Here is a 20,191-nt window from a genome sequence, read left to right as displayed (position 1 = left end):
TGTGTTGTTGTGTGCACCTTTGAGTCAGTCTTGACTCCTGGCAATTGTCTGGACAAATATCTGCACTTTGCATGACAATGTTTTCAGAAGTGGTTTGTCCATGTATTCTTCCGGGGGCTGAAACAGAGTGATTGACCAAACTCACCCACCTGGTTTTCATACCTAAAGCAAGACTAGAACTCATAGTCTCCTAGATCAGGGGTCTCCAACCTTGGTCATTTTAAGCCTGGTGGACTTCAACTCCCAATTCTGGGAGTTGAAGTCCACTAGGCTTAAAGTGGCCAAGGTTGGAGACCTCTGTCCTAGATTATATCTGGATACTACTGCAAACTGGCTTTCAAACAAATTCCTATACTTCATCTATTTAGCAGATATTCCACTTAAGCACATTTTAAAAGAATGAAGTATTTAAATAAAGCCATGAAAAAGACATAAAGTTAAAAAAAAAAAAGTTGTGTTTTCAGAATTCAGTATCACTTGTCCAAGTTTACAATGATGGTCATGCTGTATATCTTACAACCAGATCTAAATTTCGCTTAGTTTCTGTTTAGGGAAAAGGAATGACAGATGCAGCTCACTAAATGGACACTTCATCTCTCTCACTTGCCTGAAGACAATTGGAAGCCTTATGTTTTGACCACATGTCATCCTGCTACACAATGCACTAAGAAGAGCAACTAGATGCATCCTAATCTCTATAGCAATGGAAAAATAGTAGCTAACCATCTTCCCCATGGCACCTTTTGTATACCTAAATACTGGTGTCTTGTTTTTTCTCTCCAGACTGACCATTCCAAATTCCTTCAATCTGTCCTCATGGAAGTATGTCTTCAAATACCTGTTATCATTCTTGTCATTCTCCTCTGGATATGTTCTAACCTGGTGGTTCTCCACCTGTGTGTCAACTAAAAACATGCTCCTTTGGTCTTTTTAGCTGCCAGAAAAAGGGAGTGGGGGAAAACAAGGCATTCTTGAAATGCCTAGATAATCACCTCAGCTGCCCAAAGTTGTCAGAGCATTAAAAGGTAATTGGAGAGCATGATGGACGACTCTTGGAGACAGATGTGTCCCATAGGAGAAGTCAAATCCAGGGGTGGGGGAAAGACCAGGGTCAAGGGGGAAATGTATGATGTGATTTAGTATCGGCTACACCCAGCCACGCGCCAACATGACAATTTCTAATAAATCAATTTACTTTTTCTGATATGCAGCTAGAGATTTTTGATTTGAAGAGGGTGGATTTGTTGGAGCCCTGACACTGTAGTCCGTGAAGCCTTGAAGAAATGTTATGATTTAAACCCTGCGTTAAGCCCTGGTGGTCTGTGGCCATGATCCGTGACCACAAAAGGTATTTAAAGAGACTTTGTGGTGAAGAAAATGTTGAGAACCACTGTTCTTCTAACCTGTCAATATTCCGGAAATGTAATGGCCAAGACTGTACACAGTACTCCATGTATGGTCCAACTAATGCAGAGCAAAGGGGAACAAGATCTTCATGCACTTGCTACTTCTAAAGCAGTCCAGAATGGCATTAATCATTTGTTGCCATGTCACACTGCTGGCTCATGGCTTATTGTAACTGATCACACCCAAGTCATCTTAAATAGTGTAGTGCATCCAAGCCATCTTCTACATGTCCAATGAATTTTCCCTCCCTACATGTAATACCTTATTTATTTCCCTGTGAGGACATCTTGTTTTTCTCAGACCAGTCCTCCAACCCATGCATCTTAAACTGCATTTGTTTTCTGAGACCAGACCTGGGCCAGACCTCCCAATATTGTTTCGTAAATGAATTTGAAAAGTAGCCCACCAATCCTATTGCCCAGGTCATTAATAAAAATGTTAATAGTACTGCCTTGAGACAAATCCTTGCTGGTCCTGCCTGGCTACTGCTCTCTAACTTGATCTAGAGCATTAATACTGAGCGCAGTTAGCCAGTCAGTTCTAGAGCTCCCCTTATCTAGTGCCATCCAAATCCCCCTTGTCAGTGAGAATGTTCTGGGGAACCTTGTCAAAAGCATTGCTGAAATTGAGTTAGATTCTAACCACACTATTTCTCATTAAAGTAGTTACCTTGTCAAACTACTTAGATGGAAAGATTTCCTGGAAAGTCTGTGAAAACCTGACCTGTATACATAATGGAATATGTGGAGACTTCAGGGAAATTTTAATGAGGAATAATAAATAGAATAGTTGATGGCTTGTATAAACTTGAATTATTTTAGGGTCAAAACAATGAATGTAGGCTGGCTGAGATTTGAATTGTTGAGGAGTTGTCATTTTCAATGCTGTGAATTCCAAAATTTTCTCTGTAATTTATTCTGTTTGAGGTGACCCACTCACCCACCCTTTTCTGCTCATTTACTCCAAAACATATGCACGTTCTGTCTTTTGTCATCCTCTCCTGGACAAAGTGGGCTCTGGTATCTATAATGAAACAGATTTTCAAACATCTTCAGTAAGCTGAAGGTTGTAAGTGGATTTCCTTTTAATTTCATGCAGGGTTCATTATGTGAAATCTAGTTGCAGAAAAACCTTGGTAAACTGAACCAAATACTACTAATACATGACCGTAGCTATACTAGATGATGATGAAGAAGAAGATGATGATGATAGTATTAAATTTCACCTTTACTTTCAAGTGATCAGGAGGAATATAGGATATTCCTTGCTCATCCTTACAATAAAGAACAGATTCCTTGCATTTTGCTTCAGAGTCATCTTGAATTCCAGTATTGTGTGAGAGGTAACAATAGTACATGTGCCAAAATTTTATCATTGTGCATCAGTATAATTATACTCGCTATTATTTTTAAGACATTCAATTGCAAAACTGCTCAGATTTTGCTTATTTGCAACTTCTCCATCTCTACAATATCATTTTTTGGACTTACTAGCATGACAGAGAGAAAGATTATGGAAGAAGGATTGCTCCATAATATTTCCTGGATACTCATAAAGCCATTTACCTTTGGGACATGATTTTGAAGGCGTCCGGCAGGTAGCACTGGACATTCTCCATCTGGAAGGGGTCAGCATCACAGATCTTGTCATCTGTGCGACCATAGTTAGCATTCTCCACCATGATGACATCACTGCCTGGGCAACGCAGCTCAATAGGATAGCCCTCGCATGCCAGTTCCCGCCGAACCAGGCCAAAAGGTAAGCCAGCTCGGCTTAGGCCCGCTGGAATAGAAAAATGAGAGAGAGAGTAAGGAAACAAGTTAGTATGCAACTCAGTCCTGAAATTCGATTCCATCTCCTGATTGCTGGCTGTAATTTTCTTCCCTGTTTAATGAGACCAAAGCCTGAAAAACCTACGGTTATTTTCCACACTGTGGCTACACAGAATAGGAGATAGATAAACCAGAATTTTATTTTTCTCTTATAGTTTCTCTTATATTTTGTTTGTGACCTGCAACATCTCTCTCCACATCTTTTGTTTTCAGTTTCAGTCCTTGATGAGAATTGTAGGGATCTGGAATCCTTTATACCTCCACTGTGGCACATCTGTGGAGGTCTTAAATGTGAAGCTATGTGTGTCCTGGCACCACCCAAGAAGTAAAAAAGAAAAACCACTGGCTCCTATTTGCTGGGCTGAGTTGCATATTCAATGTAAACTTTACAGATTCAGGCAGGTATGTCTTTAAAAACCCAGACATGTTTTTCATAAAGCTCTTGGCTTCCCACACCACCCACTTTAAAGACAGCAGCTGAAAAGGGTCTGAGAAAATTCTTTACAATCCTTTTGAATCCTGCAAGGTTTTCTGAGACTGAAGAGGTGGAGGTGAGAAGTAAACAAGAGGAAAAACCCTTTGAAGGCCAAACATGTCATTAGGAAAGTTTCCAAAAGATTGTACTCGATGTGTCTGTTTATTTTTTTTAAAAAGGGATGGGAAAAGATAACAATGGACACAGAGCTTGAAGTCCACATTTGCAGAATTCTATAAGCCAGAGAGACAATGGCACCAAGCATCTATCACAACAGTTAAATCTTTAGAACTAGTTCCTAGTCATCAGACAATTGTGGTTAAATATTTATTTTAGAAATCTTTCTATATGAGGTTAAAAAGTCGTGGGGAAGAGGGTGTCCTGGGCCCAGCTCAGAGGTGGTATTCAGCAGGTTCTGACCAGTTCTGGAGAACCGGTAGTGGAAATTTTGAGTAATTCAGAGAACTGGCAAATACCACCTCTGACTGGAGATTTTACAATATCCTTTCCCTGCCACGCCCAACAAGCCACGCCCACAGAACCGGTAGTAAAAAAAATTGAATCCCACCACTGGCCCAGCTATTCCTGGGAATGCTATAGGCAAAAGTTCACTGACACACAATTTAACAATTTTCTTCCTCACTCAGATTCATCCTTCCTGTGCTTTGGAATATCTATCCACCTTCAGAGACTACCTTTATCCCAAAGGTTTCTCCATTGCAAATTTACTGTAACTGCATACTAATGTCATGTGACGTTCCAGTTACAATGAAAGCTGTCTCAAAAAAGGAGATGACTCGTTGCCTAGTGCACAGATGATCAACAGGTGACCTCTTTGCATTATAGTTCTTGTCCTCCGAATGATAAACTAGAAGGATGAGGCAGTGTGGCTTCTTACCTGGCAGGTACTGCTCTCATTTTGTGGTCAGAATTGCTGAAAGGTAAGATGCAGCAGCCCTATAGTATGCGTTCAATTCATCAATCAGAATAGAACTTGAATGGACCTTGGAGGTCTTTTAATGATCTAATCCAACCCACTGCCCATTTCAGACGGGTGGATGTCCAGTTCTTAAAAACCTCCAGTGATGAAGCACCTACAACTTCTGAAGGCAAGCTGTTCCATTGGTTAATTGTCCTCAATGTTCAGAAGTTTCTCCTTAATTCCAGGTTGCTTCTCTCCTTTAGTAATTTCTATCCATTGTTTTTTGTCTTGCCTTTTGGTACTTTGGAAAATAAGTTGACCCCCTCCTCTTTTGGCAGCCCCTCAAATACTGGAATACTGCTAGTCTTTCTTTTTCTCTTCATTTTTTTTTTATCTCCAGGCCCTTAATTAACCTTAGTTGCTCTTCTTTGCACTTTTTCCAAAGTCTCAACATCTTTTTCGTAACATGGTGACCAAAACTGGATGCAATATTCAAGGTCCGGTCTTACCAAGGATTTCTAAATCTAATACTTCACCTGGTTTTGATTCTATGCCTCTGTTTATACAACCAAGGATTGTATTAGCTTTTTTCATAATCCCTTCAAGGGATGACTAACAAAGACAAGAGCTTGACAAAATGGTAGGATAGCAATGAAACACTGGTATGATCTAGAACCTTTTGTATGTGGTTCTACTTCACATACTTTTGTATGTGAACTGATGATTACATTCCACAGCATCATCCAGAATGAAATGTCCCAGTTGTTCAGAGCACTATTTGCATTGGCCTACCTTCTTTCCAGCTGCTTTAGCCATCACAATCAGCCTCACATTGATTAACATGTCCATTTTCTCTCTCCTTGTCTCCCAAGGAGAGAGGAGAAAGGTGTTAGTGCATCACCAGGTAAAAATAGCAAGAAAATCTTAGCAGTGGTGCCCCATCTGGCAGAACATCTGCATGTCTTTTGGGCTTCTTATTTCTTCCTTGCTGGTTGTTCTAATCAGCCAAGAGGTTCCTGCATTCGACTGCAAGGGCAATTGCCAAAGCTTCTAGTGGGAAGCACACATTAGTGGCACTCAGGACTTCAAAGGGAAGATAAGAGAGGGGGCTAGAAAGCAAGCATGTCATAGATGCTCTTTGTGTAATTTTTCCTTCCCCCTTGCTGGGTTAATGGAAGAGCCCCGTGGAGGCAGTCTGTAATTAAACCATTAGCTGAGTAACTAACTAGTACAGCCTGGCGCTGGTGTTTGAGATGTGGGGAGAGCCCAGCAGACAAGAGAAGGTCGGAGCTGAAAAAAACACAGGTCAACTGAGAATAGCAATACCAGTGGAGGAAAGTAAATGAAGAAGGGATGAAAGAGCTGGGTTCCAGTAGAAAAGGAGATGTCAAAGCCATGGATTTTCACACTGGTAGCCTAGGGAGAAGTTCACTTCAATAAAGACCATAGCCTCCCAATTGCATCTTAATGTGTTTGCAACTGCTAGGACTATGGCAGCGATTTGGTTTCAAGGCAGAGATGCCTAATTGTGGATATCAGAATTGCTCCCAAATGTTTGGCAGCCTGAAATGAAGAACCGGATCCTTTCCACCCACAGTCTACCCAGCAGAGGCTGGCTTGTAGCTTCAACACAGCCAACAGAACAATGACTGCTGCTCTGCTACAATGGAGAATAACAGGCTAGTTTAAAGGGATGGTATACTTACGTCTGTTTTCCAGCAATTCACACTCCCTCCCTCCACCCCGCCTCCATCAGTCCTGGTAGGTGTGATCAGAACCTTTGCTAAACACTTCATGAGCAGCATCATATGGTAGAGAAACCTTTGTTTCCACCTCTTCATTTCATTAACTGTCTTTACTACAGCTTTTTTTGCTACATAGCTGTGATTTTGAATAGAAAGATGATCATAGAGTTGGGTACTGTTGCTAGCTCAAAACCCCAAATATCTGTGTCAGAAGCTTTAAAGGCTCCAGCAGTGTGTGACAATAGTCTGCAGTGACAATGCCAGCCCTTCTTTGGTCTAATTTCCTTTCCTTTCCTTTCGGCCTGGCTGGACTATGGTTTCACTTCTCCACAGCAAGAATGAAGGATAGCTAAAATGACAATTATGAACAAATATGAAACGTCTCTAAGTGGCAGATTAGGAGTTACTTGTTCTTCACATAGGCTGACTCTTCCAAGGTTTGTAGTCCTAAAGAATTAAATTTCACCTCCAAACCTGAACCTGGCAATCCTAAAGGTGGTGTGCAAAGATGAGTATATTTTTAGTAACTGCTGTCCAAAGCTTGTAACCTCCCTCTTTACTCTTACTCCTTCTCACCATTTCTAGCCTTGTCTTCTTTCCCCTTCACCACAAGATGATCCCCTAACCAGATAGATGATGACATCTATCTGATTAAACTACAAGAGAGTGCATTTCCATTCCAAAATACCTATGCTTGCTTAACTCTCACTGTGGACACATAAGAAAAGATATACCAAGAATAAGAATTGGGCAGAAAGGTAGAACTGGACAGGAAGACGGTCAAGAAGATTTAATTGACAAGTATTGACTTGTTATTCATCACAGAATGCAGAGACTTCATGCTCAAGAAATCATCCATACCCTTGGTGTGTTTATGACTTGCTGACTTTCAGATGATGGATAACAGAAATCCTGGACATTCAGGATTATGTGTTTAGTAAGAAAAATGGGGGAATAATCTGGATTTGTGTGTGTGTGTGTGTGCGTGCGTGTGCGAAAGAGACCTCTACTGTCCTCCAAGGTGCCAATTATGTTTCTGTCCACTATTGTTTTATGTGGAACACAGATGGCTATTAGCCTTTTCTATTCAGGTCTCAAGCTCAGTCATGCAGATTGTGAGCCAGGCATTATTGCACATCTGGGTTTTTTTTAGAGACACACAGACACAGCCTCACTCACACATATACACACAAAGGCAAGGTCGCTATTGGCTTTATGCATCTCCCAAGTACCAGGCTGGTGTCAAAAGGCTGTAAGAAATGAAGAACCAAAAAATAGCCATTGCTACAGAACCACGCTGAAGTGAAAAGCAGAGAACAGAAAGGTCCTGATGTGGGACAGCTTGGAAGATTCATGGTGAAATCTCCACTAAAACCTTCTTTAGAAAAGTAGAATGCTCATCTCTCACAACAAACTGGATAAGACAGAAATCTCATTAGTACCGTCTGCTTTCTTGCAACATTACACAGGATATTTGTTTGTGGTTACATACTTGTGTACAGTATAGTAATTACACACTGCCTACATGTCCATTTCTTTTTTTCTTTTTTATACAGCTCTTCAAGTGAGCAACATGATTCCAGGTTACAACATTTATACATAGACATAATTACATTTCTAACTTTCTTATCTAATTTCATAGCAAATCATTATCTGTTCCACTGATCTTTAAATAAGTTCTTACTTCATATTTCAATTCATTAATTCAATATCAAAAACATTTCATCCTCGCATATATTTTCCACTTTTTATCCCCTATTATTTCCATTTTCAGCTTACCACCTATTTTATTTTACATTATTCATTATTATCTTCATTAACTTTCTCAAATCCGATATATAATAAACAAACAAAAAAAGAGTAAAAATAAAATAAAACTAATAAATTCAGGATCCACATGGTATATCCCCCAGTCTACAATAAATCTTGTACTTATTCCATAGAAGTTTACCTATGAAATTTTATTAAATTTTCATTCCCCTCCTTCTTAATCATAATATAATACTCTCATTAAAAATACTTTACTTTCCAATATAATCCTTTCTGGTTTACCATATTGTCTATTTTCTCATAACCTTTATATAATCAATTATATTTTCTGTTTCATGTCTAATATAATATGTATACAGAAAGAGAAAAAAAGAGAAAATTAAGTTTCCTTTTTGTTTCCATTTAACCAAGTTTAACCTATAAAATTTTATTTAATTTTCATTCCACACTTTTTGGTCATAACAGCATATTTTTCTAGTTTACCATATTCTCTGTTTTTCTAATATCATTTGAATAATCAATTACTATATATACGATTTGATAATAATAAAGCCATCTTAATTTCTCTTACTCTATCATCATTTTTCTCATATATAATTATATAATAATCTTAAGGTAATTCCCAATAAGTTTTAAACTTCAAATCTCCCCAATATATTTCTAAAAAAATACCAAAATATATTTCCATGTGGTATCCCCCTTTATATTATCTTTATCCCTTATTTCTAAATCTCTTGGCCTTATAGTTTCTTATAATTTTGATCAACTTTCCCTTTTCTAAGTTTTTCCAGTCTTTCCTCTTAACTCCTCTTTTTTCCACTAGTATTGTTTTTATTTTCATCTGCCAATCACTTATTTTTCCCCCACCCCTTCCTGTTCTCTCTTTTGGAATTTCTTCTTGTACAGCTTCTTCTTTTGTTTAATTTTGGGAGTATTTTCCCTTTTATTTATTACATCTATCATCAATGTCTTAATTTTGATTCTTTTCATGTCTTTTTGCAATGTCCCTCGTTCTTTGTGCTTCTAAGCTGCTTTTCTCTTCCTTTAATTCCTCCTCCTACATGTCCATTTCAAAGTGATGGTTATTACCTTCAAAGTTCTCCATGGCTAGGAGCATGCTTCCCCCAAAGGTATGCTAGAGGCCAGCTGTGACATTTTGCAAGGCTGCAAAAACTGCCTTTTCAGCATAACTTTGACCACATTTTCTTCTTGCTTCTTTTATGCATATGAAGTATTTTTTAATTTGGTTTGTGACTTTCTGCTGCCCCCTCCTATTGTTTCAATTGTCTTTAGCTTTGTTTTATTGTCTAGCCGGCTTAAGACTTGTACATTCTTAAGACACCCATTTTTGCCACTCAAAGAAAGTTGTGGCACTACCCATTCTGAAATATTTCTTTTAAAATTAAGGTTTCACCTATGGTCTGTTGAACTAATTAAAGTAAACTTGTTCAGACACCACACTGAGTTACATGTTACATTTTGATAGGTTCACATCTCTTGCTAAGTCAATGCCAAAGTAATTTGTTTCTGATAGAAAGACGAATACAAAAGAACTTTTATTTTAATCTGGTTATAGTTTTATATCCTAAGCAAAGATCCTGACTTAAAACACAGACCTTTGAGTCCATGGTTTAAAACTGATTAAGGTTTGTTTCCAAAAAGATTTCCTGTTTTAAACTAAGTTAAGATTCCCTTTCTGGTGCATGGGAGAAGGGTTCTCCAGGTTTATTTCTCATTTAAATTATTTCACACACAGGCCTAAGAAAACTCAGAGAGTTTGAAAACTCGCATAATAATCTGCCTTTGGCATTCAAATCTTTTGACAAAAGATTTGATTACATATGATTTTGATGAGTATTTCTTCAGTTTTGTTTATTATTTCATTAAGTTTTCAATATTTGAAAGACTCAGGGTAGGAAACAATTATCAATTCATAGTCAAAATATCTGACTATGATACTAAAACAAACAGCTAGAGTAGACATCAGAAGGGCTTTAACAAATTGCATGTACTCAGTATTATAATGACCAAGCCTATTTTAAAGCAGTTTTCTCCATATTTTTTCAGAATCCAAATTGTCAAGTTAAAAGCACACAGGTGCAAATGGGAAACTGAGATTACCTCTAATTCTTAATTTAGGCATACAAACTGACACTACCAATCAAATCCGGCTGAGTGAAAACCCAAGAGGGTGATATGAAATAAGATTTAGGACAGAAACCATATGGCTAAGGCATCAACATTTCCATCACCTTAATTTCTTGACTATGTTCACAGTTCACAATAGTTAAAGTGAAAACTACACTAATTTGCATAATTCATATAGCTCATCATGGGATTCAGTAAAGATCATTTTGCAGGATTTTTGTTAAAAAATCTATAGGGAATATCAAAACATGTAGCACTTAAAAGATATTTGATAGGCCAGTATATATGCGTGTAAGAAGCATTGGTGGTTAAGTATATTAGCCAAAAGATATTATCAAAGTGGACAAATGCTCAAATGGGTCAAGATACTTGGCTCTAAATGCAGCTGGCTTTTAGTGGTTCCAATAAGTAATTACTCAATTACCTATCGTCCTTTCATTCAAAATCTGAAAACCCAAAGCATTAGAACCAACATGGTAGGCAACTTTCTATGAATTCTGAGCATTTCATATTAGGAAACAAATCTGTTCTTTTTCCTCTTGGCCTTCTCAAATATGGTAGATCTTCAAGGGTGTGTTCTTCTAAACCAACAGTCACCCAGTACTCTCAGGCTGAGGATGGCCATTCTTCCTCTTGGCAGGAGTCCTGAGACTTCTAATCAACTCTATTCTCCCTAGTGAAAGTCACCCAGTCTAAAAGATTGAAATATGAAACAGATGGTGGTATGTGGATCAATTTTTTAAAAGAATAAAAATAAAATATCTTCTGCCACTCCTTCCCCTCCAGGAACTTTAGAATTGAAATAGTACTTGAGGGATAAGGGATGTTGGATTCCAAAAGCAGGAAATATTTAATATTATACAAAATTGAATGTGCAAATGCCATATAATCACTGATGAACATTCTCCTCCCCAATTAATTTAAGCAGGACTATATACAAATAATGAAAGGAAATCATACCTTATTTTAAGGAGTACCCATTACATCCTCATCCATTTCCCCCCTTTTCTTTTAAACCAAGCTGGTAACTTTCAATGCATTTTTTCCTGCATTCTAGTCCCTTTTCAGAAATCTTTTAGGGCATCTACGGGGATGTAAAAGATGTGAAGTCTATGGGGCAAACCAAAGCTGAAGAAGACAAGAAGCAATGGATAGAAACTAATCAAAGAGAGAACCAATTTGAAGGAAGGAGAAATTTCTGAACAGAACATTAGTCAGTGGAATGAGTTGCCTCCAACACTGGAGGTTTTTAAGAAGAGATTGGACATCCATTTGTCTGAAATGTTTTAGGGTTTGTTTCCTGCTTGAACAAGAGGTTGGACTAGAAGTCTCCAAGGTCCCTTCAAATTCTGTTGTTCTGTTATTCTGATAACCAGGATTCCTGTTCTTAATCCACTGAGTGTATATCACATGTATGAGCAACATATGAGGGTATTTTGGAAAGCAATTACTACTTAGCCAATACGTGAAATATACTAATAAACTGCATATTAGAACAATCAATCTCTTTTTTTTCAACTTTATCCCATCTAGGATCTTTAGATGTACTGTATTGGACTACAACTTCAGTCATCCACACCAGAATGACCATCACATCTGGAGGGTGTCTTGAGAAAGCTGCTCTAACCATAATATGGGGAAAATATGTGTGAGAGGATGAACTAGAAGCATTTGTTGAGCTTTCATTAGCCAAGATGAGAAGAAACATGACAGGAAGACTCAACAAGCTTAAAAACAGAAGATCGACATCAACTGAGGAAAAAGGTTGGTCATTTTTCTCCCTATCTGCCTTGTCCAAGATTTGATAACACATCTGATCACTCCCCCCCCCCCGATTCTCTTACCCAACAGTTCTTATCAATTGTCTTAAAAGGCTTTGGTTGGAAACCCACTGCTAGACAAGGTTTCCTTCTTAATGTTCACTTTTCCTGTACTTGTTACAAGTAAGGGATGCCTACCAGAAAAAATGATGACAGTCACAGTAGTTGCTAGAAGTGTTCAAAAACCTTCCAAGTGCACAAATTCAGTATGAGCACCAAAACGGCCTGCTAATTTTGCAGAAAACTGTGTCACTCCACAATGTACACATCTAACCATCTATTACTAGAACCGAGTCTCCCAAAAGCAGCTTCAGGTTATTTGCTTACAAGGTTTATAATGTTAACATGCTCATTCCTTTTGCTGCTCATGTTTTCTCACCCCCATGGCCTTAGAACTGGAATTCAGCAACTGTCCAAAGAGCACTGCCATAGTACCAGGATCTCCTTTGCATTACTAAAGCCTCTTCTTACTAGTTAGGAAGAAGAAGTGATATTAAATTTGATCAGGTACCTCTATACAGGAGACAAAGAGACAGAGATTTCAACTGTAAACACTGTGTATTTCTAAATGAAGCAGTCCTGCTTTTAGTACTTAATTGGAAAATATTTTGACATTGTCAAGGAAAGTGGCTAAACATTATTCTAAAATTCTTTTTACTGTTTATTGTGAAAGGAAAATAAAAGGTTTTATTTTAGAAGTTGCAACAGAATTGACATTTTTCATTTTGTCTAGAAAAGAAAGGGTTGCTCTTCCTCAGCTTTTTCTAGTGTCATGTGGTGCAGGCTCATGAATTAATTCATTGCAAGGCCTGTCCTGTTTTGGAAGCTGCTCTCCTTCCTGAGGCACGTCAATCCTCTGCTCCCCTTACCTTGTGTGGCTGAGGTGACAAGGACAGTGGTGATGCACAGGCTCCAAAGGGCATGGATGAGCTGGGCCATCCTGCAGTGAATGCTGGAGTTGTCAGCGACCAGGAGCCACTCGGTTCATCCCCAAGGAGGGTAAATCACAGCAGGCCTGGCAGAGAAAGAGGAGAAGACTTGAGTCAGGAATTAGCACAGGGGTGAGTTATTACCTGCTGTCCTTAATCTGACTCCTATAGAAAACACACTAACATTATTTTTCCTGCTCTAAAAGATACGCCTTGTAGTCCTTAATCAACCTCTCCATTCTTTGGCCCTTCAGACTGACATATCTATCTCTTCCCAGAAAAATTAGAAGCCTTTTATGAAACCCTGTCTATCCTCTCTAGAAGAGGATATTTGAAGAATCAAAACACTGAACTGGAATTACTGTTTTTATCCAAAGGACATGTACCCCAAAAGAGTAGATTTTTTCCCCTCAAGAATACTTTCATCAGAACATATTGTGCAATAACATGAAACCAATATCTCCAGACAAGAAGTAGCTGGAATCCACAAGGATTCGTTTCTGGCCACGGCTAGAAAATGATAAAAACATTTGAAGCAGATTCTCCTTATATCTCTCTGTTTTTCCAAAAGAGAACCTGTTTCTCTACAGGGGTTTTTCACCCACTTCCTCATTCACACATCTCAAAACTTAAGACATTCCTGCAAAGAATCTTCAACAAAACACAGCTATTTATACTCCCATTTAACTTCAAAAACCACATAAATGGTTTATAAATGTATCCTCCATTGAATGCCTCCAAATCAAATGTTTACCAAAGACTGATGTCAGGTAGAGATGCATTTCTTCTGAGTTTTTAAAACAAAGGAACAGTGGTAACCTTTCTAATACTTGAAAGCTAAGGGAACTTTACTGCAGTGGTTTTCATTTTAAAAAAATGATATTAAGAATGTGTAAAAGAAAAAAGAAACAGTGGAGAAAAATTCAGAAAGTTAAAACAAGGAGTTAATAAACGAAATGTATAAGGGTCATAAACAAGATTAGAATTTTCAATATTTTGTTAATTGGATTCATGTAATTCATGAAAATATATCATTTTAAAAACTACAGATGGTTCTTAAAATCCAAGTAATACATAAATATTATCACTATAGTAAGCAAAGTATATATATCTTAAAATAAGATTTGAAGTTACTATAAGTTTTACCAAGTTTTTGAATATTTATTTTGCTTTAATAGATTCTTTAAAGTCAGAATATTAAGACTTTATATTAAGGGAAACTCAAATTTTGGATAGGATACATATATAGAAGTATAACTGAGTTAAATTCTGTCAGATTTATTTTTAAGATACAGACTTATATTGGACATTACGAGATATTCTATCAGAAAGTAAACCATATTTCTATCTTTCATCTCTTGTAAATAAAAACAACAACATCAAGAACACTTTTCAGAGTTTCCCTGTCTGCTAAGAAATTTTTGTATCTGAGACATGGAAGCAGTTGTGCGTTGTGAAGAGGCTGGAGGCACAAGAGAGCATCAATCTAGTGTATCCATGACATGTGCCAGACTTTCTGGATCTGGCAGTCTCCTTGTGTGAACTGAGTATGGGTCCTGGAATACACCCAGCAGTTTTGGTGGAAACTTGTCAACTACTGACAATTTTGTCCTGAGTAAAACTGAACAGCTTCCAAGGAAACTCAGGATCCTTCAAAACATCATTTTCAAAATCGTCTTCAGTTTGAATTGTGCCTTTATTCCCCACCTCCCAAGATAATTTGGTTGAAATCGTGTTAACAAGGACTCACTTTAAAAAATAAAACTCTCCCAAGGCACCTCACCTCCCAAACCCCATGAAAAGTCTCTTCAGTACTCTAGCATTATTCAAAAATTATCAGTAGTAATATTGATAAATCTTATCATAGTAATATTGGTAAATAAGACTGAACAAAATAAGGATTTTTTTTTTCTTTGCAGCCTTCCACAGAATCCTTCGGTACAGTATTTCTTCAATAAAGGAATGGGCAAATTGAACTTTGTGAGGCTATGAAACCCATGGTTTGGCTTGTAAAGTTCAGTGGCCTGGTTGCCAAATTATACAGTGTGGTTTTCCATCTTTCTGTGGCAGGAATTGCTGAATACCTGTTCTATAAACTTTAATATAAATGTAACACCATTAATCCCGCCATTCAACTGGCTCAAAATTTGGGTGAGGGAAAAGGATAAATCCTGGCTCTGTGTGTGACAAGACCACATCTGTTTGGGGTGTGATCAGACATCATCTATATGCAACGAAATTTCATTTTAATGTATGCTGATTAGTGTATATTCAAAATGACAATAAAGTTATTATTCTATTCTATTCAATTCTATTCAGAATTGAGAATCTCTATAGATATTTACCATGTCTGGGCTGCAAAAAACTAGATCATCACTAGATGGCAGCAAATAAGAGTTTTCTGCTGCCCCCCCAATCATCTAGTGGTTGTCTGTATGTTTGCAGATAATGCTGCCCAATTCTGCCTACACACTTACTTGAAATTATAAATTAGCATTAATAAATATGCAAATATATTCAAATTAATGTGCCCTGGTTTTATTTTTGGAACTCTGGTTACTCTACTTATTACTGTTCATGACCATGCCCACTCTGACCCTCCCCTCTCCCTCAAAAGTTGGGCATGGCTTCTTTTCACCAAAGAATTGCAAAAAAACCTCAGCAGAAAATTAGCAGGAAAATATTTCATGTTACAGATATGAAATTATAGGAGAAGCTTCGCCTAATACATTTTGGCTTGTCAGACCACTCTTGAAAGCACTGGAGTTCTGTCAGAAAAACCCAACACAGTCATATGACTGAACAAATAACACTATCAGCATTTGTTATGTGTGTACTTCTCATACCAGAGCACCGATAATTCCTTAAGGAAAGAGGGTAAGTTACACAGCAGACCCAAAGAAGAGATCAATAATGACAGCATAGTCTTTCACTGCAGGATTAGTCTGTCCAGCTTCTCAATTAGATGGCTTTTGGTCCCTGCCTTGAGGGGAATCTGGTGCAGGCAAGAGTAGGAAAAATAAGACACAATGTAAGCCACAGCTATATATTGAATAGATCATACTCTCCCTTTTCCAGATGTCATTTACTAGATTCAGCTATAGGGGGATTCAAGAAACAGGCCACACAGGCTACCATTTCACATTTATAGCAGATTTTTAGACTAGGCAGTTGTCAGATGCCAGCCTAAAGGACATCTTACAAGGACTCAAGACTTGAAATATCTGTCAGTTCCAAGACTGCAGAACTGCTTCGGGGACTGACTGCGGGGAAGCCCAGAATACATGGCCATTCTGCCATACATCTGAGATGCTTTTCCCTCTCTTTCCTCGGCGACTCCTTTCACACACATATACAGTAAGATTGCCAACAACTTTAGCTTTAGCATTTCCAGAGAGCCAAAGGCAAACTGTTTTTCTGCTTTCCTCTGGTTTTTGTTTGTTTGTTTTGTTTTTCTTCTTTTCAAAGCTTTTAAGTATTGCTCTGGAGTCTATTCTTATAGCCCTTGGCTATATCTCTAAACTTCAGATGATGTGCATCCTGTACCTAATGACCCTATTTCTGACATCAACAACTAGGTCTCTACAGGACCATGGATCTAGTTGCATGTAAGAGTAAAAATGACGTCCATTAGAAATAGCTCATTTTAAAGACGCTTGCTGCACTTAATTAGACCTTCAGGTATTTGGTGAGGGGGAAAAAAATAACGATTTATTTATTTGTAGTTCAGGGACCGGTCATCTTTTGACAACTGGAAGTCATATATTTTAAATTATTATCTTTAGCAGTTGAGGATTATAGGAAAGAGGTAATCATGTGAAGCGGGCAAGGCTGACTTTGGAGACATTGATTCTACTATAGTATCAGCTGAGGTCTTCTACAGGAAATCAGTCCTATTCAGAAAACATTCATGTATAGCAATAAATGTTTGAGCGATAGTGCTCATTATGCTCATTACATTGTATTGTATGCAATAGGCAGCTTTCATGTGTACATACACACTGGATGTGGTCCCTTCACTAAGGAACCATCAAGCAGGTTCTTTAGGAACTTTACTAATGTAACTTGGGACATGCTGGTTTCCTCTCCTAGCATGGTTGGGAGCTGCAAAAAAGAGGGCTGGGGACCCATATGCACTGCAAAATATTGGTTATTCATACCTGTATTATGGTATAATAATACTAAGGTTCCTTTTCATTATGACTTAACGCTTGGTTTGCTTACCCACAACCAACTCTGGTTTTTCTGAAATACTATCTTTGAACATCCTGACCTGGTATAGAACAAACAAGCATTCCTCATCCGGGGATTTTCTTTAAAAAATGGAATCAATTATTTGAATGGAAAATTTTCCAGTTGATAAGTTTATTTGCCATGCCAGGGTATAATTTGCTTGTTCAGGCCAGTCTTCAGGGGGAATCTATGGCAGGTCTCTTGTCTTTATTTTTTTTAAAATAAACTTTATTAATTTTACAATTAAAACAGACAAACAACACATATATAAATGTGAAAGAGAAAAAAGAAATAAAAAAGGAAAAGTGGAAAAGAAAATTCAGGAAACAATTAAAAACCATTTCGTCCTTGACAGTTTGTGGGACCTTATCTTCAACCTTATTTTGTACCCTCTATACAATTAATCCTTGTGCATGCGTGTGTGTGTGTGTGTGTGTGTGTATATATATTCATTACAATTATAACCTATTTTCTTTTGCCCTTTATTGTTTACTTGATCTTTGTTATATCCATTCGTACCAGCAGTTCCAACTGTTGTAATACATTGATGTATCTTTTCCTTTTAATGCCAAAGTTAATCAGTCCATCTCTGCACAATTTGCTATTTTTGAATAATTATTTCCTCTGATGGAATATGAGGTTGCTTCCAACATTGTGCAAAGGCCAGTCTGGCCGCTGTCAAAATATGTATTGTTGTGTACTTCACTTTTTTTGAGAGTTGTTTATTAAAGATCCCTAATAAAAAGAATTCTGGTTTAAATTCGATCTGTTCTATTGTCATTTCCTCCAACCATTTTCTAATTTTCTGCCAATATTTTTGAGCCTCTATGCAAGACCACCACATATGAAAGAAAGTTCCCTCCTTTTTTTTACATTTCCAGCAATTCGGGCTCATGTTGGGGCGCATTTTTGCTAATCTCGAGGGGGGAAAGTGCCATCTGTAAAACATCTTGTAGGCATTTTCCTTGTAGGCTGCCGATTTTGTGATTTTGTTGTTTCTACTCCAGACTTTCTCCCATTCGATTAAGGTGATACTACGTCCTATATTCCTACTCCAGGCAATCATATTCCCTTTGACAATTTCTTCCTCTAATTCTGCCTCTGGTAAATAATTATAAAATTTTGTTATTTTTTTTAATCTGGGCCTAATAGAATTTTGTCTAGTCACTGAAGTTTATTATTGATTCCAAATTCTTTCTTATCCTGTTTGTATCTACTCTGAATTTGAAGATATGCCCATCTATCAATTTGTACTTCCTGGTCTTGAAGATCTTGCCACAATTTCAAATTTCCTTGCGCATCCAATAAGTCCTTAATCATTTTAGTAATATCAAAATTATTTGGGTGGATCATCGCTTCCATTGTTGAAATCCAGATTGGTATCTTTAAGTAATGTTTTTTCCTAATTTTCTTCCAGTTGGTCAGTAATGCATCTCTAATTAAATGTCTGTGAAAATATTTCTGGGTGGTTTTCCGATATCCCATAAAAAAGCATGCCACCCCCTCTGTAAATCGTGGCCTTCTAGAACTAATATTCTCTTGTTTGTTAAATTCACCCATTCTTTCAACCATACTAAGGAGGCCGCACTATAGTACAACTCCCAGTTTGGAAGGGCCATCCCCCCTCCACAGCTCTTCATATCTTGCATTGCCTTTAAATTTATTTTCGGTTTCTTCTTTTGCCAAATAATTTTTGTGATTATTTTGTTAAGTTCTTCAAAATACTTTTTGTGTACTTTAATTGGTATCATCTGAAATATATAAAGAAATTTTGGGAGAATAGACATTTTAATCATAGCAATCCTACCTAATAATGAGAGTTGCAGTTTACCCCATGTTTCTAAATCCTTCTTTACCTTTTGCAATAGTTTGTCATAATTGTTTTCCTTTAGTGTTTTGCAATGTGATGTCAGCCATATTCCCAAGTAACTTTCTTTATCACTTGAAATTCCATGATCTTTTCAAATTCTAACTTCTGTTTTCCTGTTAGATTTTTAGTCATTAATTTCATTTTCTTTCTATTAATTTTTAATTCTGCAACTACTCCAAATTTTTCTAATTCGTTCATCAGTTTTTGTCCTCTTTCAATTGGCTCTTCAATAAAAAAAATCATGTCATCTGCAAACGCTTGCAGCTTATATTCTTCTTTCTTAACCTTTAATCCTTTTATGTCTGGATTTTGTCTAATATATGTTAGTAATGTTTCCAATGATAATATGAAGAGCAGGGTGAGAGTGGGAAACCCTGTCTGACTCCTTTCTTTATTTTAATTGGGAGGGTATATTCCCCATTTATCGTAATGTTTACCTGTTGTGTATCATAAATAGTAGTTATAATATTTTTGAATTTGGTGCCTAAATTCATATTATAAATTCTTTGGATTAAAGATTGCCAATTCAAGTTATCGAAGGCCTTCTGTGCATCTAAAAACATAAAGGCTATTTGTTTTTCGGGGTGGGCTTCATAAAATTCCAGGACATCTAGTACTATTCTTAAATTATTCCTGATTTGTCTGTTTGGGAGAAATCCATTTTGATCTTGATGAATAAAATCATTCAAAATTCTTTTTAATCTGTTTGCAACAATAGATGTGAATATTTTATAATCCGTATTTAACAAGGAAATTGGCCTGTAGTTTTGTATATATCAGGGGTCCAAATCTTCCTTTGGGATCAGCGAATTCAATGCGCTCCTCCATGAGTCCGGCATTCTGGCTGCCAATAAGACATAGTTAAAAACTTCCACCATAAGGGGTCCTATTAGTTCACCTATTGCCTTATATAATTCCTCTGGGATCCCATCTGGTCCCGGAGATTTACTATTTTTCTGGTTCTCTATTGCTGTTTTCAATTCAGACCAAGTGATATAGTTGTTTAATAATTCTTTCATCTCTTCCCCAATTATTTTATC

At 37.3% G+C, this 20,191-nt stretch overlaps 1 protein-coding gene across 8 annotated transcripts in view; it reads right to left on the bottom strand.

Moving 5' to 3' along the window:
- ADGRL1 (adhesion G protein-coupled receptor L1) overlaps positions 1 to 20,191 on the bottom strand; it is a 144,413-nt gene that overhangs the window by 55,884 nt on the left and 68,338 nt on the right. For all 8 annotated transcript variants that reach the window (XM_087924646.1, XM_087924647.1, XM_087924645.1 and 5 more), the window contains exons 2-3: positions 12,989 to 13,134; positions 2,973 to 3,189 (exon numbers count right to left, since the gene is read on the bottom strand). Coding sequence is in view for 6 of the 8 variants with exons in the window: in XM_087924645.1 (XP_087780771.1) it covers positions 2,973 to 3,189; positions 12,989 to 13,058 (287 nt within the window). In the remaining 2 variants the exon portion in view is untranslated. The remainder of the gene's footprint in view (positions 1 to 2,972; positions 3,190 to 12,988; positions 13,135 to 20,191) is intronic.

This window comes from Pseudonaja textilis, chromosome 2, assembly GCF_049901715.1.
Source record: "Pseudonaja textilis isolate UNSWEBS1 chromosome 2, rPseTex1.2, whole genome shotgun sequence".
Classification (NCBI taxonomy): domain Eukaryota; kingdom Metazoa; phylum Chordata; class Lepidosauria; order Squamata; family Elapidae; genus Pseudonaja; species Pseudonaja textilis.
The sequence above is the reverse complement of the archived record's forward strand: the minus strand, read 5'-3'. Positions and strand labels throughout refer to the sequence as shown.